This window comes from Callospermophilus lateralis, chromosome 4 (genome assembly GCF_048772815.1).
Source record: "Callospermophilus lateralis isolate mCalLat2 chromosome 4, mCalLat2.hap1, whole genome shotgun sequence".
Lineage (NCBI taxonomy): Eukaryota > Metazoa > Chordata > Mammalia > Rodentia > Sciuridae > Callospermophilus > Callospermophilus lateralis.
Window position 1 is genome coordinate 152,814,079 of NC_135308.1, and position 23,065 is coordinate 152,837,143.

At 38.7% G+C, this 23,065-nt stretch overlaps 1 protein-coding gene across 6 annotated transcripts in view; it reads left to right on the forward strand.

Annotated features, from left to right (window-relative positions):
* Positions 1 to 21,471, forward strand: part of Ric8b (RIC8 guanine nucleotide exchange factor B) — a 108,605-nt gene extending 87,134 nt beyond the window's left edge. Inside the window, exons 9-13 of one of the 6 annotated variants that reach the window (XR_013091244.1) lie at positions 5,242 to 5,361; positions 8,704 to 8,787; positions 12,953 to 13,091; positions 13,715 to 13,891; positions 19,919 to 19,975. Coding sequence is in view for 4 of the 6 variants with exons in the window: in XM_076855066.1 (XP_076711181.1) it covers positions 5,242 to 5,361; positions 19,919 to 20,030 (232 nt within the window). In the remaining 2 variants the exon portion in view is untranslated. Of the gene's footprint in view, positions 1 to 5,241; positions 5,362 to 8,703; positions 8,788 to 12,952; positions 13,124 to 13,714; positions 13,892 to 19,918 lie in introns of those variants that run through there. The other 5 variants (XR_013091245.1, XM_076855068.1, XM_076855067.1 and 2 more) reach the window with 5 other exon arrangements.
* The last annotated feature ends 1,594 nt before the right edge of the window (positions 21,472 to 23,065 follow it).

Below are 23,065 nucleotides of genomic sequence, written 5' to 3' on the forward strand. Positions count from 1 at the left end.
GCTCTCTACCACTGTGCTAAATCCCTGGACCTTCTTATTTTATTTTTAAGTTTTGAGACAGGATCTTACTATATTGCTGAGGCTGGCCTCTAACTTGTGGTCCTGTTGCTTCAGCCTTCCCAGTGTGCACCACTGCTGGCTTGTTTTTTGATTGCAGTGCTAGGAATTGAACCCAAGGCTTCACACATATCTAGGCAAGCGCTCTACCACTTGAGCTACACCCCAGCTCCCGCTGGTCTTGTTGATTCTATCTGTGACATTGTTTTCAACACAGTCCTTTGTGGTCCTTAGAAAATGTATGTCAGATTGTACCTTCTGTGACTAAGAACCAAAGTTCTGGCTGTAGTCTGCTTATACTTGTGCTTTCTCTTGCTGTGCCCTCGCCACTTTGAGCTCTTCACTGTTTGTTAAACACCCCACACATGCTCCTGCCCAAGGCCTTTGCCTTGTGGATCCTTCCTCCTGGAATGTCACTGGGTGCCATTGACTTCCCTCCTTCAAGTCTGTGCTCAGATATCAGCTTCTTATTCAGGGTAGTAGTGCTCCTGCCTTGACCTAGTCACCGCATGCCTCTGTTGCTCCTTCTCTCACAGCACTTATCACCTCCTGCCATAAGCTTCCTTATTCTTTAGATTTATTGTTTCCTCCATTAGAAGATAAACTCCATAGATTTTGTTTGCATCTGTTTTTGTTCCTCAGAATAATGCCTGGCAAACAGTAGCAAATTTTTGTTGAATTAATTCATTTTTCTGAGTTATTTTTTTAGCTGGTCAGCCCCTCCTCAGCGTTAGGATTCTGTGACAATCCAGTTTCCTACCTTCATCAAGCCCCACGTCTAGTTAAGGAGTGGTAGCCAGGGAATGGAATTCAAGAAAAACAAGAAATGGTTAAATGTTTGTTGTGTTGTTATTCTGAGGGGGAATAGGCTGTGGAGTGTCCTGGATGGGCATTTTTAGTATCATTCCCATACACTGTCTCCTTTCCAACCCCACCTATTCCCTTCTTCCCTGATCTGGGCTTACAAAATGCCACTTACCAAAAGCTCTGATCTGTTTCCTAAAAGTTGTAAATTATCGGCACCTAGGCTGGATTTAGCTTACGTAAACATGTTTTGTTTGGCTTACTCATATAGTGTTGATTATGTGGTTTTTGTTTTTGCCTTTTATTTTACGTAGTGCTTCTTAGGATAATTTATTTATTTGCCAACATTTAGAATTCAGATATTTCGTATGAAAATGTGGATTTCAAGCCTTGTTGGAAAAAAAATGGCAGTTCTGATAGGGCCTGCATTCTCATGTCGCAGCCAGCTGCTGGAATTGAGTAGCTGCAGCCCACTTCATCCCAGCCACAGCTTCCTTTATCTTGACAGCCTCCCCTTTCACTTTCATCTTACCTGCCTTGCCCCTGTAGGGATTTGACTTTAAAGCTGCTCCTTTTACTAGAATGCTCTGAGTAAAATTTAAGCCACACTTTAGAAATTGAAGTTAACTTTCATGTAGCTAAGGGGATTTTTCCCCCAATGCTTGGAATGGAACCCGGGGCCTCAAGTTTGCTAGGCAAAGTGCTTTATCACTGAGGCTCAACACAATCCCTTTGAGGGAACATTTAATGGCTTTTTTATTGTTAAATGACCTAGTACTGTTGCTGTTGACCAAAAATGGAAACAATTTGAAGAAAGAGTGAAAGACTTGAAATCTATTTCAGCTTTTACACATGTATTCATATGCTCATACCTTTTTAGTTTGTCTTAATCCTTTTGTCTCTAGGCCCATAGCTGCTGTCAGTTCATCCAGTGGTTTAATATAATAATTTTAAAAATGCATGATGAAGTGTCCAAAGATAGGAGTTTAGATGCTTCCTATCACCTGATTGGAAGACATTAATAATCATAGGATTGGAATGCTAGGAGGATGGAGAGAGGAGTAAAGACAAGGTGGGAGAAATTATGATAAATATAAACTCAATAAAATGTCCACCACAATTAGTGTCCTTAAAGCATTAATTGTCTGTGTCCAAGACTCAGACTTAGGATAAAATAAAAGTAACCCCAGGATTTAGTAGAGAAACCTGCAAAGTTAAATTCCAGACTGCTATGGGAAGTTGTTAAGGTGCCAGGTATTTGTTCAACTGAAATAATCTATTTTATGAAACCGCGCATCATGGTTGTCAAGGTGACCTTTGTATAGTATATTTTTTCTTCCTTTTCTTGGTGGGGAAACTACCAGAGACTCTGGCTTGAAGGAGGGAGGGACAGGAGGATAGACAGAACCATCTTTCTTCAGCTACAGGACAGTGGTGTTTCCCTATAATAGAGTGGCTATGACTTTGTTTATATTCTTCTATCAAGGAGGTAAAATGTCTTTTTAAAGGAAAAAGTGAAACTTGGATCCCTGGAGTGACTTTGGAGGGCTTGGATGTTTTACTGCATAGATGGAGGATGTGATTTTACTCTGTAAGAATGAATTTAAGCTCTGATACAATGTGTTTAAGCTGCAATTACAAAGGATTTCAGAACAAGCCATGAAATCGTTTTAGCAGCTGGGAGACTTAAAGTCAGCTTATAGAAAACAGTCATCATTTCCACTAAACTAAGAAACCAACAAAAGAATCAGCATGTTCTCATCCAAGAATTCATATCTGACTATGTGTTATGGTGCCCATAATACCACAGGGCTCACCAGTGCATCCTTCAGATAAGTTTTTCCTGATTCTTTGTGCTGATATCATATTTGAAACAGTAAATAGTCAACAAATCTGATTTTTCAAATCATACCTCCATTAAATTTGAGAAGTCTTTTCTCAAGTGGCGAAAGAGCACAATCTCCATAGTTAATACATTTACCTTCCCTTGTACTTTATTCCAAGACCTGGTTTTCTTCATCTGCTTGGGATGATCTGTGTATGTAATAAGTACATCTATTTATTTATAAGACAAGGAAGTTTTGTTTTATTTTTCTAATGTATTAGGTAGCAAGGGAGAAACCAGTGAAAACAGATGACTTCTTGTCATTTGCCTGAGGAAATAATGGATGGGGGGTGGTATTGTATTTTCAGTGTAGCATTTGGATATATCTCCATAGTTCTCGAAAATCTTGCCTGAGTTTTTGGGAAATAGGATGACCCAAACAGCATTTTTGTTGCTAGCTTTTAACTAGAGGCCTTTTCTTCTTTTATGGGCACCCGAAAAAAGAACTAGTAGCATACCATGAGGGTGTACACAGACAATGTAGCCCAGTGGTTCCTAACCTCATTGTGTATCAGAATTACCTAGAAAACTTTGATATACACACATGCACACACAAATTAAGATGAAGCTCAAACTTGTTCTTTAAAGTTCCCAAGTGATTCTAATGTATATCTGGCAAAGCTAAGAATTAGTAACTAGCCGAGGGGATTTCAGGTTTCCCCAAAGCCCCAGCATTCCTAAAAGTGCCCTGGGGGTACCTTAAAAGGAAGCAAACAGGTGGAGGACAAACTAGGGGCCCTAGGCTTTACTCTCTTCCACTGCCCTATTCCCCCTTTTGCCTGAACAATTCTGGTTTTTTCTATATTAAATATTGAGGTTCTAAAAGGAACATGTTTTTTAACCACAACTCTAGACATATATGTTCTATGCAAGAATGGCAACACAGATTTTAACTCTGGTTTTCAAAAATGGTGAGCACTGAGTTTTCCAACAAAATTTGTGTATTATGTAGCATCTGAGGAATGTAGAAAAAGAAAGGAAATCCAAGGTAATAGATAACAAGTGTCCCTTGAGCTAGGCTTACTTCAAGTGAGGAAGGGAGGTAACTTGTCCAAGCAGAAATCTCAAACAGGGGCTTTATGCTGGCTACCACAGGATCCAGTTGATTGCAATGTCTTTGTTTTGGCCACATGATATCTTTTAAAATTTAGACAGGCACTGTTCTCGAGTTTACCCCAGTCTACAACATTCCACATGGTTTATACTTGACTTGCTCATTCGTTTGCTTATCATGAAGGCTCTGAAAACTGGTGTTTCTAGACCGTAGAAAATAATTTGTTTATCAGTTTGCTACTTGCAGCGATATTTCATTTGATCAACTTTGGAGGCTGAGGTAGGAAGGATCACAAGTTCAAAACCAGCCTGATGGGGTTGGGGTTGTGGCTTAGCGGTAGAGCACTCGCCTAGCATATGCAAGCTCAATCCTCAGCACCACATTAAATAAATAAACAAACAAGCAAATAAATAAATGGTATTTTTTAAAAAAAAAAAACAGCCTCAACAATGTAGTGAGACCCTGTATCAAAATAAAAATTAGAAGGACTGAGGATGTAGCTCAGTGGTGAAGTACCCCTGGGTTCAGTCCCCAATCAGAACAACAGCAATTGTCTGCACTTGGCTGTACTATAAGATCTTGTAACCTCTTGTCTGCTTCTCTAGAAAAATGTTTTAAGTTACAGATCTTTAGCACCCCTTGGAAGTCTATCTTTTATTTCCCCACCTCAGGAAAAAATAAAAAGAAAGAAGAAGTATGGCTTTTATTTAAGAGAATAATTTTTTGGTATTAAAATGTCATACAAAGTTTTTGCCAAGTATTCATTATAAGAACTGTATTAAATCTGTTTCTAGAAAGCCGAGATGGAACTTTGTCTTTAGTTTGGCTAGATTTTATTCCTTTTTTTTTTTTATCCAGGTCAGATCAAATCTAATTAAAATTGTTCTTCTGCTTTATCTTTTATTATTTAAACACTCATTGCCCTCTGTGGTCTCACTAATGGACTAATTTCCTGAGATTATAAATTGGCATGCTTTCATTTCCAGATTGCAGCCTCTCTGTCATCATTTTTCCAGTTTTTTTTTGACATGTTTGTTTTATGCTGTATCACAAATGGATTTCCTCATTTCACCTTCTATGAAGTCATATGTCCCCTTATAATTAATGAATAAACTGTGCATCCAAGGATATTTATCCAACGGCACCAATCAAATTTTATATTTTTCAAAAGCAACCATGCCTTTAAAATAAGAGTTGGCAAGTCAAGTTTGGTTGTTCTTTTTTTTTTTAAACAATGACTGTAGCCATTTCCCAAATTAGTTGAAGTCAGTTTTTTTTTTAATTACTACAGCAATTCTATGCCATAAAGTTACTACCAATATTATTGCCAATTTTTTTGGCTATTATACTCTTTCTTATTATAACTTAAAACTTGGACCAGAAAAGTATAGAAAGAGCATAGTTTTAAAACATACAGCATAACTTTTTTTTCTTTTTGTAGCATTAATCTTATCACTGGTCATTTAGAGGAACCAATGCCAAACCCCATAGATGAAATGACAGAAGAACAAAAAGAATATGAAGCCATGAAACTTGTCAACATGCTTGATAAACTTTCCAGGTATTGTATTCCCATCCATTTTTTGCTTGGTTTCTAAAAATGTTCTATTTCTTTGTCTCTCTCACTGAGAGTTACCATAGAACAGCAACTCTGGAAATCCATGATGATTGAAACAGGGTGGCCCACGCAGCAGTAGTTCAGACACCTCTTGGCTACCATGGTTTTTCTACATGTGCCGCTTCTGGATGTGCATTCTTAAAACATAAGCTAAGATAGTAACTATTAGATCACTGTAATATTTAACCAACTAACCTCCCTGTCTTCAAAAAGATGCTATGAGTTAGGTTCAATGATTTTGCTGCTTCTTGTATTTTTGTTTTAGCCTGTTTTTGTTTTTGTTCCAAATCATTATGCGCTTTTCTTTCCTTTCATTTTTGATGTGCAAGTTTGCAATTCTGCTTTTTTGGGTTGCTGCTAAAACCAAGAATTCTGAAATGTAATGCATCCAATAGGAAAAAGTGAAAAGAAATAGCTCAAATGAAGGGTTTTCTGAAAGCAGGCACTTGTATTAATTAGAGGTTCTAAAAACAATCTGCCCTTCCCCTCTTGCTTCATGTCTCCTTGCCTTCCAAAAAATAACCAGTTTTGAAAATAATTAAACCACAAATATACTAATCAGCAACAAGTCATCTTGGAGGAGTTATTTGAAAAAAAAAATCCTTTCATACTTGGCTGAATTGCTCTAATTTTCCAGTCATACATTGAGTCACTGTCTCCTTAAGCCATCTTGAGTGAGTGCTTCTGTGTGTTGGTGGCATCTACCATTTTCAGGTGAATTTCTTCTGGTCATCTCCTCTTTCATAGTAGCTATGTGCAGGGGGCGGGGGGTATGAAAAAAAGAGCTAGTATCCCTCAATCAAGAGAAAAAGCAAGTTGGATGTGAAGCCAAACTGGGAAAAGGAAAGGTCTAACAAAGAAACAAACATAGGTGAAGGGTAGAACAGGAGGCTTAGAGTAGAAATAGGCAAGAACAAGAGACTGATGTGGGAAGGATGACAAGTATGGGTATTTTGACACTGCACTCTGAGCTTTTAAATTATGCCAATAATGTGGTAGAAGTTGTTTAGAAATAAGTAACTTCATTATCTACAAAGTGTATACAACTCAAAGACTGCCAGCTTACCGCTTTTAAATATCTGTCCATTCCTAAGAAGGTTAAAGCTTACAGGTAACTGTGCACACAACCTTCAAAAGACATTTTTAACTGTTTGCAATTATATTCTCCATACCTTTGTATGGAATAGACATTTTCTTTTCCTGAAGGAATTAATAGTCACAGAGAAGATATTGATAGGGCAAACCTATTTAAGGCAGAATAAGAAGTTCTAAATGAATATATAAAAATAAGATACAGTAGCTGGGGATGTAGCTCAGGGGTAGAGCACATGCTTGGCATGTACAAGGCCCTGGGTTTAATCCCCAGCACCATTTTTAAAAAATTTATTTATACAAAAATAAGATATGAATGCGCTTGACTGCTTCCAGAAGAGTCTGATGTAACTAATGAAACTCGGGTAGAAGTAGAAGTTGGGAGGAGACCCAACATAGCCCGTGTAGTGGAAGCTAGAGGGGGAATTGTTAACAGAGACCTAAGTGGAGCATTATTAGTGTTTTAGGACAGAGAAGCAGTTAAATATTTCATATTCTGACCAACAGTATGAATTTTTAGAAGTTAGCATAGGTGCTCTTCAACTGGCCCATCTACCTTGAATGAATAAAATCCAAGCTAGGAAAAGTAGACAATGGGGGAAAAACTGCCTAGGATAATGCAATATAATCTGGGAACTTGGCTTGTCAGTAGATACACTACCAATTTCATAAGGCATCCTAATTACAGGCACAGAAAACAAAGGTGCTAAGTCCTTCTTTTAATCTCAACGGAATTATATATTCTAGAAGCTACCAATAAGTAAATACACCAACATTAAGTCTGAAGTACTCAACATCCATCTAATTTAAACTATGCCTTAAAGAAGATGCACACTCACCAGCAGGCACCCAGGGATGCCCAACTCAATTTGAAGGTGGTACTGATTTTTGCATGAAAAAGCAAAGCAAATTTGTCTTGTGTAGGCTTTGATGGTACTATTTTTGCCATTAAAGTTGAAGCAAACAGCAACCTTGAATAGTCCTAAATCATGTACACTTTTTGCATGATATGTGGTGGGTTTTTACATTGTCTGCCTTTGTGTGCTTTCTAACATTTGCTCCTACTAATAATAGTGAATGACAAAACTGTATGAAGATAAGTTGTGGGCATTCCAAAGCAGGAATGCAAAGAATGTAACCATTCTTTATGTGTCTTACTCGTTTGTTGTGCTGTATTCTTCATTAGTCTTAAGTTTCTTCTCTCTTTTCACCTTTTTTTTTTTTTTTTTTTTAGGTTTTAAAAAAAGTCATTAAGCCAAAATAGACTAAATTCAGTACAATTCAGGGAACATTTACTAAACAGATACTCTGTGCTACACTGTGCTAGGACCTAGCCAAGGGAGATGCAGAGGTAAATGGGACAGTCTCTGTCTTTAGAAAACTCACATCCTAACAGAGTGTGATCTATTCTAGAATACAAAGTAGAAGAAAATAATGACAAAATGAGGTCTGTGTTGAACTTAAGCACCCAGGAAAAGGAGCAGTTCATTCTGTTTGGATGATTTAGGTTGTGTTTCACAAGGAAGGTAGTAGCATTTGTGCTGATCATTGAAGTTTAAGAGAGATTTAATGGAAAAATGACTATTCATTGCAGGTAAAGAAAAATTTAATCTCATTAGTAAGATAAGTCTTTGGTATTTGTATTCTTTATCTTTCTTCCAAAGAGCTCAGGTTATTTTATCATGATTTGATTAATACAGAATATTACCAGATTTAACATTGGGGGAAGCAAGGACCAAGTGGCTACTGGAATACCAAAACATTTCCAAGCTATCGACTGATGATGATCCATTTCCTTTTGACGGTTTACAAAAACACTTTCACACACATCTTTCTAGCTTCATAATAAAGTGAGCCTAGGAACTTCATTTTCCAGTACTCAAGATCTTTGCTCTGTCCACTGTGTTACTGTGTCTGTCTGTTACAGGAAGTGTTTGCCAGAATACTTCCTAATCACTCTCTCAGCATTGTACTATTGGTTAGTTCCCTCAGCTGTCACTCTAGGAAGTTCTGCATTCAACCAAGCCTTTATTGTGTTAAAAGTGTACTTCACCTTTGTCTAATTAACTTCCTTTCTCAAAATGAAATCATTTTCTCCTGCACCTGAATTGAAAGGCATGTGAGTAAAGGATAGGGTTGGAGGTGACGTGGCCAAGGAATGGACACTACACACTTCCTTTTTTCCATCCATAGGAGAGCAGATGTGAAGGACCTGCACCAGGATGGTGGTTAGCAACAATGGCCCGTGCCAAAGCACTTACCAAAGTGATGACTAAGGTTGGTCATGCCAAGTACTGTTACTGAGCCTGGTGTAGGGTATAGATGTTATTCACTATTAAAAAGTGTAAAACCACCAATGTAAAGCTTAAAACTACATTTCAGTTTTTCCCCCATGCTGGACTTAGCCACTGTCTCAAGGAGCTCACCACCTTAGCATCTTTATCTCAGCTAGACTTCCAAAGACAGTGGAGAGATTAGTGCTCATATATTTTCTTTCCATTGAATGCCAAATGATTTAGTAGTATTTTAAGTGATTTTGTATTTCTTTAGTATAAGGATTATCTCTGTAACAGATGTTTATATACACCCTTGTATAGGCATTGGCAGTATACCTGGAGGTCTTCAGAGTTGGAGAATCACCTGAACCTTATAATTCCCTTCATATCTAGCTATAATATAGTGCCTTGAACCTTTGGTTTCTCCAGTGCATGGTGATGAAATGATGAACCAGGTGGTCCCCAAATATGAAGGTCAGGTTTCTTGCTGTATAAAATAGCCTACATGGTTTAAGACTTTGGAGCTTATTTTGTCAGTTCCATTTCTTATCCAGACTTGATAAAAGTCAAGGCAGAAAGAGAATTCTACAAAGCACTGTAGACCATGACTAGCCAGTTTAAATATTTAGTGCATAATTTCTTCACCATGGAATGATAATTAAAATATTTATCAAACATAAGAATTGAAGCCTAGGCTGGGCACGGTAGCATATGCCTGTAATCCCAGCAGCTTGGGAGGCTAATGCCAGAGGATCACATGTTCAAGGCCAGCCTCAGAAACTTGGCAAGACCCTGTCTCAAATTAAAAAATAAAAAGAACTGGGGATGTAGCTCAATGGTAAAAGCCCTACTAGAGATGAGAATGTTGATTGTGTGAAAACAAGCCCAGTGTGCCTGAGAACATTGCATCTGCTTGGATGCACCAGGCAGCTCACATGTGATGATGCCTGCTCCAGAAAAGGGCAGAGAACATCCATTAACATAAGTTTAAATTAACCAAGGGAATGATATTCCAAGTAACAGTTTTGTTTTGAATTTTTAAATCCTTAATTGATGCCAGAATTGATTAATCCTCCACTCCACCCTCCCTCTATCACTGTTTAACAAGGTACATTGCCTGTTTGCTTTTATGTTCTACCATTAAAATCTGTTTTAAAATTTATATGTATATAAATAAATTATTGTCCTACCATTTCTTCTTTTTCCCATCCACTCACTTAGCCAAAAATTTGTAGTTTTTCAAAAAATTTCATTTTTTTGCCAGCCACAATGATATTTGGATGTGGCTTTCTTAATAAATGCAAGTGCCAAATATTTTAAAATTCCTTTATTTCAAAGGTCATTTTAAAAACTACTAAGGCTGAGAGTAATTTAGGACTGAAATGTAACAGCTATGTAGTTTTTCTTTAAAAATATTTTATTCTTCTTAACCAAATATCAACAACTATGATTACATCTGTCTTGTGATGAGTTAGTCAAAAAAATGTTTTTCAGATACATTTCAGAAACATGATCCATTTCTTAAAGCACTGTAAAAACTGTTGTAGGTATTAATGTATAAAGATCTAATTGGTTCCATCAGAATATCCTTCAGATCTGCACTCTCTAGTACGGTAACCATTAGCCTTACATACTGTTGAGCACTTGAAATGTGGTTAGTCCAAATTGGGATGACCTCTAAATGTAAAATACTCACTGGGTTTCAAAGACTTAATAATAATAAAAAAAAAAAAAAAGAATGTTAAATATCTTAACTAATTGTTTAATATGGATTACCTGTCAATGATATTTTTGATCTATTGAGTTAAGTAAAATACATTAAACAGCAAATTTTAACTATTTTTTTCAATGTGGCTACTAGAATATCAATATTACATATATAGCTTACATTGTCTTGCATTTTATTTTTATTAGCATTGCTCTCCATCATTAAAATGTACTGTAAGGTTGCTTGGAAATTCAATTACCAGGACTTGGATCCAGTTAAATTAATAACATACAGGGGCAAGGGAGGATTAATTTGAGAAACTCAGTAGTTCTATCATTAGGTTATAGAGGACCTTTCCAATGGTAAGATACCTGAGTAGGGGGCCATATTCCCTGTGGAATGAGGTAGCCTCCATATTCCCTCTAGGTAGTCAGTGTCTTTTAGATCTGTAACAGGAATGACCGCTTGGAGTTCTTGGTTAAAGCACTAGCTGAAATGGCTTTTGACCCTTAGAAAAGGATAAAATAAGAATAATCTCCACTGGCTGTTTATAAGTTAAAAGTTTTTTTAACTTTTAAGCATTCCTAATTGGGAAGAACATAGAAAGGACTTCTTTTTTTTTCAACAGTGTCAGTTAGCATGCTGACTGCTTCATGTTTATTTTGTCAATTTGGACTATAGGGTAGAAAAGTTCTGAGTAGATTACCAAGAAATAATAAAGAACACCATCACCTAAGGATAAAACTGAATTTTATTCTTCTAGCACTGTTCCTAAAATCTTTCTCTATATTTTCTTAACCATGCTGTTTAATATGAGGTGGGCAGCAAATTTTTAGAAGCTTTGCATGCAATCTTCTAACAGAAATGAGAGCAATAATAAAACACTAATATTTACATAGTGCTTAACTGTAAAGTGCTTCCATATATATTATCTCCATTGATCATTAAAATAGAGGTATTTTATTAAGAAGTAAATGTATCAAAGATTAAATAAATGAACCCAGATCAGGTATCTAGTTAAGGACATCTACCAGGACTTGGTTCTCGGTCTTCAGACTCCAGATATTATACTGTTTTGCAAACTTACCAACAGCTCTCAAAAGATTGTCAGTCTGATTATTTTTAAATAAAACTTCTAAATTTTAAACAAATGTGGAGCACAAAAGACCAGTAGTAAACACAAATGTCTACCTTGAAAGAAAATTAAGATGTGGAAAACACAAGCATCATGCAAGTTGCTTTTCATCCCATAGCTGAGCTCTTATCAAAGATTAGATCACGTGCCCAAGAAATACTTTATATTATATGAGGGAAACCATAACATTTCTGATTCTGTTAATACAAGGTTTGGTTTTTTTATTATTTTAAAGAGAAAAACGAATGATGAGTATTCTAACATTCTTACATGTTATTACACTAATAAAACCTAACTTTTAGACATCCCAATTACCTTTACAAAGTCAAATGACATGGTAATATGAGCAGTATACCATATCTAGTTGTCTTGGGAATAATATTTTACTTTCCCAGCAGTACCTAATCTCAAAGCACGATGGTGAGAGATAAGGAGAGACACTCAGAATCATCTATGAAAGATGCAGCCAGAAGACCTCATATTTGGTATGGAAGAGCCACCATACCCTTCTTCCTACTGTGTTAAAAACTTAGTGAAAGATCAATAGAACTGGTCAGCACTCAGAAGCCACTAGATGAAAGATGCAATGAAAGAGGGTCAGGGTCCAAGCCCAAAGGATACTTTCACAGTATCCAATTGAGCATGATAACCAGTCTCAAAGGTTATATAATTTCTCTAAGAAAAAGGGGTTAAAAACACCTATACTAAGTCACAGCTTATTGAAAAGTCCATTGCACTGCAGTGGATCATAAGCAGTGTCCTAGACTTGGAATTATAACTAAGACTATAGAGCTGCTTTCTCCAGACCATCACATGCTCCATTCTAGCAGACATTCTTGGAAGAGCTCTGTGTTAATGAAAATGCTTATTTATATACTAGTTTTTCATCCCATCTTTCAAATGTGAAAAGGAATTAAATATGAAATGCCTAATTTAAAATGTCAGGGTCCTTTTTTCCAAGCCAACCTTACATTAAGAGCAGGAATCCCTGAGCCAAATAAATGGTTCCCAATTATCTTGTCTTGGGTTTTGTTATATATTGTTCAGAAGTCAACAAAACAAGTATGTAACAGAACCTGCCTAAATAGCAGCCACCCTCATTAAAAACGGAGAATTAATCAGGGGTGATTGAAGGAAGCAATGCCTCATAGATTCCCTCTACACACACACTTTTCTTCTTTTCTAATCATAGAACAAAATATGTTACATAAAAGGATCGGAACGATTATTCAGTACTCAATTAGAGGGAGGTGAATAGGTCTCTAACATGCTGTTTTATCAAAAGAGCAGACTGGTGTTTGCATGACTGTTGTTTCATTACAGACCCTGTCATTAATTCCATGTGTCAATACTGCCCTGTAGTACACAGAGCAGACAAGAAAGAAGAGCCCTTGAAAACAAGGGAATGATTTTTGAGTCGTTATCAAGCTAAGTGGCAAGCGGGAAGCTGAAACTCGTATAGGTAAATTCGAAGGGACTCTTGGGAGATCTGCAAGTGGGAAACAAGAATGCATTTTACCAACTGCTTAATTATGTCCTGTTTTTCAGCAAGTACACTTGAATTGAATGCTTTGTTTGTATTGCACAAAAACGTGCCGTGGGCAAGAGTATTCTCTTGCTTCCAGGTCAAGTAAGGTGTTCTATACACACACACATCTGACCTATTCTGTAATGTGCAATTGGGTATGTTAGTATCTGAGCCCCAATTCTGCACTCTCATTTCTGGGAAACAGAGCCCTAAAAAGTGGGACCTTCTCTAAGGTCCTGAGAAGTCATGTAAGCCCAGGCATTCCAGAGTGCCATACCTACAGGAAAATGGTGGCTCAGGAAACTGTTAACATATATCTGGGGAAAGAAAACAGCCAGAGAATTTAAGTATGTATAAATCCCATCATCTCCCACCCCTAGATCATTAAGAAATTTTTTTTGGTTTCCATTAGCAGTTCCAAGGGTTAGGCTGGGGCAAAATAGGGTTTCCTTTTTTGGACGTGCTTTACCTGTGTCCTCTTGCCTGGCCAAGCCCTTATAGATTATGGTTCCTTATCGTTTAGTAAGATCAAATTTCTAAATGATGTTTCGTTCCAGTTGAACATTCTTGGAGGCTTATCTCTTCCCTGGCCAGATGCCTGATCAGATGAGAAGCCCGCCATGATACTGTCACAGTGCCTAGAATGGGCTCTTTATCCAGTAGACATCACTGTACTTTTTGATGATAACGAGGGCAGTCTTAACTTATGTTAAGGCCTGTGTATAGCATTGAAGGTAAGTATGAAGGAGTTGTTGCTATGTGAATATCTTAATCCTGATACACATTTCAATATACAGTATCTCCATTTTATAATGATAAAACGGAGATACTGTATATATATTTATACTGTGTGTGTATATATATAGATATATCTATATATATCTATATATATACCTGACACCTAGCCATCCTTTTTAGATAGGACTTTCAGGACCAGTAACTCTTCATGAAATGGCCTGTTTATTGAGGGCCATGATGGAATTTGGATCCTTCTGTGTAACACATGCCATTGCTTTGATTTGCCTATATAATCATTTTAACCATCTGCTGGTAGATTGCAGAAAGGGTTTGTGGTCTTGGTGTATGCCAGTGACAGGTAGGTAGGATGTTGTGTTTCATTCTTAGGTCTAGACTCTCTTGACTAGAAACAAAGGCTTAGAGTAATGACTTGGAGTGTCTTTAAATTTAGCAGTTTTTCAAATAGATCAAAATTACTTAGTAACTTTATCTTAGACTCTTGAACTTAGTATATAATTTTGGGGATCATCTTGTCCAACCCCTCATTTTATAGATAGGGAGACTCAAGCCTGGAAAGGCAAATGACATGCCCAAGGACACGGAAAAAGTTAGTAAAAGATCTGAGGCTAGAATCTAGAGATCTCTTGACCCATACACAAGAAGCCGAGTCTAACCCAGTTTATTGTTGGTAATTCTAGGCTGTATAGAAACGGGGTCTGACTTCTGGGCCATCAGAATGTCTGATGACCTTGACTCATCAAGGAAATAATTACAGTTAAAATAATATGAGAATGATTTCTGACAAATGGTTCTCTACTATTCTCCCTTTATGTCATGACCCATGTACTGTAGTCTCTCAGAAAATATTTACTGAGCACCTACTATGTCCTGTTTCTATGCTAGGTACTGGCAGATTACAGCCAGATAAGACATGGACTCTGCCCTCAAGTTGCCCACAGTCTAGTGAGAACAAGAAATCCCTGGAAAGCATAATTCAGAATTTCCTATGGAATATGAACTCCTTTCCAAACTCTGTTACTCTTGATGAAAGTGAATCTTTTACCTACAAATTTAGCTTACCTCTTGTTCATGGTTTAGTTATTAGGAGTCCTATAAGACACATCCCTTTTCTTTTTGTGAAAATGCAAGATGATATCAAGTGCAACAAAAATGTAGTTCATAGACCTTATTGAAGCTCTACTCTCTGCAAGGCACTGTGCTAGACACATAGGGATATGGGAAATGAATAATTAGAGCAAATATACTTTTAATATATCAGAACAGTATTGTTTCATAGCTTTCAAACTTTATAATGACAATCATTTTTTTAAATATTCTTAAATATTGGGGCTCTTGAAATAGAAGACAAAAATACCTTCATACTCAAATCCAGACTTGTCAGCCTAAGATTCAGGTCTCCATTCAGATTCTCTTTCATACCCCATATCTCTTGTGAGCTTTCTTTTTCCTTTTCCTCTGCTAAACCTGCCTGCTTGGCAATCCCTGCACACAACTAACTCTTGCTTCTGTGCCTCGCCTGACTAATCCTTCTGCTTTGGGGATGCTTTTCTTCCCATGAATCCATGTTCATCGCTGCCATTATAGCCTGACCCTGAGTCCACCTCCTGCAAGGAGCCTGTAGTCAGTGTCCCTGTCTCCTTCTATGTCCCTCAGACATGCATAGCCTATATGACTGGTGGAGGAACATTTCTGTGGTATGCATTAAAGCTTCCCATTCTCTGTCCACATCTTTCTGATTAGATACAACAGAAAATAAATGAAAGCAATCTAATATAAACATGTTTTTGCCAAGCCTTTTAGGAGCAATTCTATAACAAAGATTTTATTTTGGTGTTTGTGGGCTATAGTTATAGATTAGAAAGATCAGAAAATTAGGATGGGAGATTGAGAAACTTGGGTTCATGGAACAGTCTCATGTCTATAAATGATCATTTCCTACTCCCACTCAGGACAAAAAAATTTCCTTTAAGCAAAGTACAAATACAATGAGGGTGGATCCATGACTTTCACACTCAGGGAAAGCAGGGCTCTGCTTGTCAATCATCTCAAGCTTATTGATCTGCTGTTCTGTAATTCTTTGAATATTGTTTAATGTGTGTGTGTTTTATCTTCTGAACTGACTAAAAGCTTCTTGAGGACAGGGACCATGTCTTTTTTTTCTGGTTGTTTGTTTTTTGTTTTGTTTTTTTTTGTTGTTGTTGTTGTTGTTTTTCTGTTTTTGCTTTTGCATATTCTTCCCCAACTTATTCCTGACTGGCATAGGGAAAACCTGGAAGCATATAGGAACAGGAATGCAACTTGTGAGTTCCAACTACATCTAGCCATTACACTTCCATACTTGATATGTATAATAGTCTTTGCCCTCATGACAACTTAAGGAGGTGGGTATTCCTATCCTAATTCTACAGATATGGAAATTGAAGTTCAGAAAGTTCAAGGTCTTATGGTTAGTGAGTGTTGGATCCAGAATTAGAACTCAGATCTGACTCCAAAACCTGTTTGTATTTTTTATTACATCACAATCACGGTAAATGTTTGAGTCCTTTACAGTTCACAGAACTCCTTAATTTACATTATTATTGCTAACGTTACTGCCACTATTATTACTAATATTATAATTATTCCTTACATCATTACTAGGAAGTAGGTAGTGCTAGTATTATCATGACCCCCCATTTCACAGATGGGGAAACAGACCCAGAGACATGCCTGAGATCACACAACTGGTAAGTGGAAGAATCAGGACTTCATACAGACCTCCTGACTCCACGACCTGTTGTTCTTTCCACAAGGTCAAGTTGCTGCCTTAACTCATTTGCATGAATGCATGATGATGTGGCAGTGCTCACTGATGCCTTCCTGCAGAAAGGCCAGTACACCTGAGCCATGCAAAAGAGAAAAGGAAAATAACTCATACCTTCTGAGGAGCTTCCATTTCCATGGAGGGCTGATACAAAGCACCAAAAATATAAACACTTAAATAGTTCACAAGTGAGAACTAGAATACAGGGCACTTTGTTCTATGAATGAATTCCCATAACTTGGCAAAAAAGCTATGTGATATTTTTCCATCATAAAATAGGATTAGGAAATAGGGATGAAGCTTACAGACGTGATTTGAAATGTTCCCCCTGGGTTTAGATGAGAAAGTGCTAGACGCTTATACAAGTTGGTAGCTGTCCTCAGAATCTTCCTGTTATCAAAGAGGTGCAGTAGTATTTGTCCAAGGGATGATGATATGTCTACCCAGCATATCATCCTTGGTAGATGATATCCTGTCCTTGGTAGAATCCCTCTAGTCCCATCTGCCAGGCCTACTTCTATCTCTCCCTACCCTGCTGCCCCTACCCCCACCTCCCTGCCCTCAGTTCACCAAGCCCTATAGGCCTTTGAACTTCCTCATTCTTTAGTCTCCATTCCCAGCAAGTTGTCCCCCTTCTCCTTTGGCCTCAGTTGTTTGTATGTAGTGTACAGTACCACAGTTCTTCAGCACAGTCACTCAGAATTAGGAAGATATATACTGTAAATTATAACTATATAATTTGTGCATGCTAGAGACAAGTTTTAAAGTAAACAGATGGTTTGTAACTCTCCACCAGACATTTCTACCTGGTTGTCAAACGGGCAACTCAAGCTCTTTGCATACTGAAAGATAGCAGTGTGCCCCACCAAATCTGCTCTGTCTCCCTTCTTCTGCTCCAGTAGATAATATCACATCCACTTGGCCATCCACCCCACAGCTAAAGGACTCTACTCCTTGCCTTCACCGACCCTTTCCCCTCTGTGGGTCATTAGATCTCCCTCAGCAGTGTTGCCTTCTGTTCCCACAACCTCAGCCATACCCCAGCTCTGTCTCCTCTCCCATACAGCTCTTAGAGTAACCTCCTAAGGACTTGTCTCTCTGCCACCTCTTCCAGTGTGGTCTCCCACACTGCTGCCAGAGGAAGCAAAACTGATCAGATACTCTTTACAGGATGAAGTCTAAGCTCCTTACTTGGGCATTTAAGACATTTGACTATTGGGTGGCAGATGACCTTTGCATCTGCCTCTCCTGCTGCCCCTTCCCTGAGCCCCTTCACTCTCCAAACACCAGGCCCTTTTCCAGCTTTGTTAGAGCACACTGAGAGAAAAGATGAACTGGCACAATCAGAAGAGGTCTACAAAAGCACCACAAGGTGATGGGACCACATTCTGTGTGGTTCCATCACCTTGTGGTGCTTTTGTAGACCTTTTGTAGGCTCCTGACATGGTCTCCTTGTCCTGAAACGTGTACCCTTTGCCTAGCACAGAACCCCTTGGTGGCACCTTTCCCCATCTTCCCCAGGCATTTGGTTGGTGCTTCATCTCAGGAGCTGCCACAGTTCTTGGTTCATAATTCTCTCATAGCATCTCCCCCATTACGTTCCAAGTTATTTTCCACATATTTATTTTACTTGCTCATCAAAGGCAGCAGCTGTCCCCAGTCTTCCTTTTCTTCCCCAGTATGTGACATAGTTCCTGTCACATAGTTATTGAACAGATGCTGAACAAATGCACTCAGGGTGTGCTCCGCCAGAGCAGTTAGGCACTTAGTCAGATGTGTTGTGCTGCAAAGAGCACTGGACTGGGATCCAGAAACCCATGTCCCAGGTCCAACTCTACCACTAGATAAGTGACCTTGGGTAAGTCACTCAGTCTCCTCTATTAAAGAAAGGGGTTGGACTAAATGATCTCTGCGGCCCCTTCCAACTTTAAGCTCTGTGATTTTCACTCCATTTCTTGGATCAGGAAACACCGCCTACTTTATAATATTCAGGAGCTTCACTGGAGCCAGCCAGCCACCACATTTCCCAAACAGATTTTTCAGACTCTCAGAAATAGTTTTTCATGCAGGCCAGAGCTTCTCCAGGAGGCTGCTCTTGGTCTTACCGGCAATCACTGAGCTTTCTCACCCCTCCCCAGGTTTTGGGTGCCATCACTCAGTCGTGTGGCTACCCTTTCCCAGGAGGGAGCTCCTCTTTGTGCTGGCCTAAGGGAGGCAGGGGGAGAGGAAGTGTTTTCCTTCACTGCATGTCCCACCAGTATCACAGCTGCTGCCATCATGTTTGGGGGAAGCAATGCCCATTTCTGTGAGAAACAAGTTTTAAGCAGCTCATGGCCCTCTTAAGTATACTGCTGACCTTTTGAGGATGGGAGGAGGACTGGAGTTAGCAACTCCACAGGTACATTTGCCATAATCTCTATGTAATAAATAAGAGTCTATGAAAAGATGAAATAAATCTTTCCTGATGCTTTTTGATTGGTTTAATCAATAATTAATCATCTTCAGATGAGGCTGTAACTTGTGGAGTAGATATAATTGGATTAGCTGAAAAGAGGCAGTTGGGGAGCTTTGAAGAGATTAAAATGGCTGTCAGTCCCATAATTAAACTGCCACAAACAAAAGCAATGGTGTTTTAAACAAGAAGAAGGGAAAGAACAAGCAACAGACAGAAAAGGGAAGAAAAATGGGGAAGAAAATCAGGGAAGGCCAACTGATTTGAAATGCATCAACAAGTATTTATGTATCACTAAAGACTGAAGGCAAAATCTAATCTGACAGATTGATTCCATTGAATGAAATGCATACATACCAAATCAGCCATTTAATTATAGGCCTGGGGTAGGTGAAGTTTCACAGCTTTAGCTTCACTAAAACAAAACAAATCCACAAAAGGGGGAGGAAAAGTTACTTATTGAAAACAGAAGAGACCTGCTCCTTGTCCTGAGCCCATTTAGACCTTGACTTTTCATACTTTTAATTGGCTTAGTAGGTTTGGCCTGTGTGAATGAAGTCTTTTATCTCTTTTTCTTTCCATGCCCCTTTCATCTTTCCTATTACAAACACACAGAGAGAGCTTGAGAGAAAATACTTTGGTTTTTAAAGACTTTTCTTTTAAAAGGATGTGGATTTGGGTGGGGGGAGGGGCGTGTGTGTGATGCTGGTGAATACTTTTTTTTCTCTCTTTTATCTCTTTTTCCAGAGAGGAGTTGCTTAAACCAATGGGACTAAAACCTGATGGGACAATAACGCCTTTGGAGGAAGCACTCAACCAGTACTCTGTCCTGGAAGAGACCAGCTCCGACACAGACTGAAAGCATCACCTGCTCAGCTCCCAGTATTGCTTTTATCAGCATCTTTTCTCTGTAGCTCCAGGGGAATCTTTTCTCTAAAACATTTATGCCCTTGCTTTGGCTAGAAACACATTAACTGGTTTACTCATTGAGAATCCAGCGTATTTAAGAGGTGATCCTGTGTTTTTTGCGATATCGAGGCATTCATACAGAGCTGCAGTGAGGCAGAGTCACAGGGACTAGAAGCAGAAAAACAGTAATTCCATTTCATCAGATGGAACGAAGAACTTCATTCTGTAAAGCAGCCCTGGCCGAATCTGGCCATTCTGTTTGCCAAGATTCTTGACTGAAGATTTAGCCAGGTCCTTCCTCTCACTTGGGTGAGCGGCCCCTTCTGAGTCTCTCGAGCAGCCAGAGGCACATGAGAGCAGAATGAGCTAGTAAATAAGGACTGAGGCAAGTGACTCCTTAGGTCAGTACTGACTAAATGGAAGCCAAGCAGCTGCTCTGTAAACCTAGCCCCACTCTTCAATTTTATATACATATAGAAGCACACACACAAACACACACACACAGGCCCCAGATTTACAAACTGACTACACTAGAAGTTTGTATGTCTTAGCTAAAATTTCAGAATACATTTCTCCCTGTCAGGAGTTATGAATGATGGTTTAGTTCCCAGGCAGCTACAGATGCCTATTTATTCCCTAATGTACCTGAACACTAGTACTGCAGAACTGAACCAGGGTATGTACTGAGGTGGGGGAAGCGTGCATTCTGAGGTCTGACTCGGGGTGCCAGTCACATATACACCCTCCATCCCAGTGAGAGAGTGAGGACTCCCTGAGTATGGGAACTATTTTGTGGCCTCTTCTAGTAGGAGAGTCAAAGGCACCCATTTGTACATAAAGGTCATTCATACATCATGTTTTAAATTGGGGTCAGTGTATATGCTTGTGTGTGTGTATTCTATCTTTCTACCATATGTGATCGGCTTAATGGTAACTTTATTTATTTAAAAAAAAAGGAAAGAAACACAAATAGTTACCATTAAACTGATTAAGGCTGTTTATTTTTACTGTTAGAACTGGTCATATGAAGATGTAGAGACGCCGTCATGCCGTAGACAGTGGGCCTAGCTAATCAGTGGCTAAAGTTGGAAAGGGGTTGGTTTCCTTTGATATGTATGTATGTATGTGTGTGGATGCACATGCATATATACATATGTATACACACACATAGATAATGTGCTTAACCACTGCCTTTTAAAACTTTAAATTAAATAAAACATTGGGGTTGATTGAATTTAGCCATCTGTGTGTGTTTCTTTATGGCTACATGGGCTAAGCAACACTATTTCATAGTTAATCCTTTTTAAAAATGCTTTTCCAACCATTATCTTAACTTCTCATCATAATAGCCTTTGTAAGGACAGGTAAAATATTTGGGGTATTAGCAAAAATGTCATTTATCCAGAAGTTAACTTCTCTGGCAAAAAAAAAAAAGTCAGGAATTGAGTCTTAAAAGGCCTTGGAGCTGCCAGACAGATGTCATAGATTTCTTGCAACTACTCCTAGGGGAGATCCACAAGATTTCACTCTTAGCCTTTTTACTAAAATTTGCATACATCTCTTAACATATTGAGATATCTGCCCACACACACACTCAAAGAAAAAAGAGGCAAACAAAGAGGCTGCTAGACTGAAGTCAGGCAGACTGAAAGCAGAAAAGACCACCAAAAACACTGTGTTAAGATGGGAAGAAACTAGTCAAGGTGAAGCAAATCAAGACTCTCAATTTTGCCATGGGATATTGACCCAGCAAATAAATGTTTAATAGTATGGCCCATAAACTCATTCTCTGCCCGTGAATTTCTTTAAAGGAATAAATTAGCCAAAATATTTTATAAAAGACCCAGAAGAATAAAGACATTAAGGAATTTCATCCAAAATAGTTAAGGGAGAGATTATGAATGACCTACATTTTAACAACAATAAATAAAATAAAACTTGACAATTCTTAATTTTAGATTAGTGAAAAGGGGTTTTTAAAAACTTGATATTTTTGTTATTCTACAAATGCATTTTTTATAATTTCTAAAATCACTTTGGGATGAGTGTCAGCCTGGGGAAGGACCATCCATCTTGAGAGCTCTGCAGAGTGAGCAAGTGAACAGACTGTTAAGAATCTGTGATTTCCTTTCAGTTTGCATTTCCCATTGCTGGGGTGTTAAACTTGGATTTTAAAGAGGGAGAATTTTCAGGGGAGAGGATGGGAGTGACCTCACCTTGCACACGGAAAAGAGCTAACACCAGTGGGTGCTGATGGCACGTGAGCTCTCCTGCAGCCTTGCCGTGGCATCCCTAGAGCCTCACAGCAAGCAAGAGTCCAACTGTGGCCACCTGACCCCCAGCACCCTCCTTCCCCGGCCCCACTGCACCTGGAGTACACCATGCCTCCCCAGGCTTTGAAGGTGGGGAACAGAGTGGGATGGAGAAGGTGTCTCAGGCCATTTTAAGCAATAGCTGTCTCAGCAGAACTTGAAACATTTTTAAAAATATTTTAAGCAGGGAGGGGCCTTGGAATGGAAATATGAGTGGGAAGCTTGCTCAGTTAGGTGAGTACTTGATTTCAATTGAAGACCTGGAAAACTTTAGGGTAAGACAGAGGCCAGGGATGCAGGCCCCTCTACCCACACCCCTCCTGACCTCAGAAGTGGGGTGCTAGAGTATGTTGTGAATAAAGCATTTGAGCTGCTGCTTTGGAAGAACAATTGCCAAATTATTGCAGCCCTTTCGCATGTGTGGTGATCCTGGGCGGTGGCAGGGCAGATGTAACCCCTTCTTTGGGAATGAGGACATAGGCTTTGCGAGGGACTGAACACCAAGTAGCAGGTCAGTCTTGTCACCTCCCAGACAGGTGTCACTTGCATTCATTTCCTTTTTTTCCCTGATCGTAAAAATAATGTCTGTTTTTTGTAGAAAGCTTGGAAAATGCAGAAAGCAATAAAATTAATTTTACCCAAAATCCCACCACCCAGAGAGAATCACTGTTAA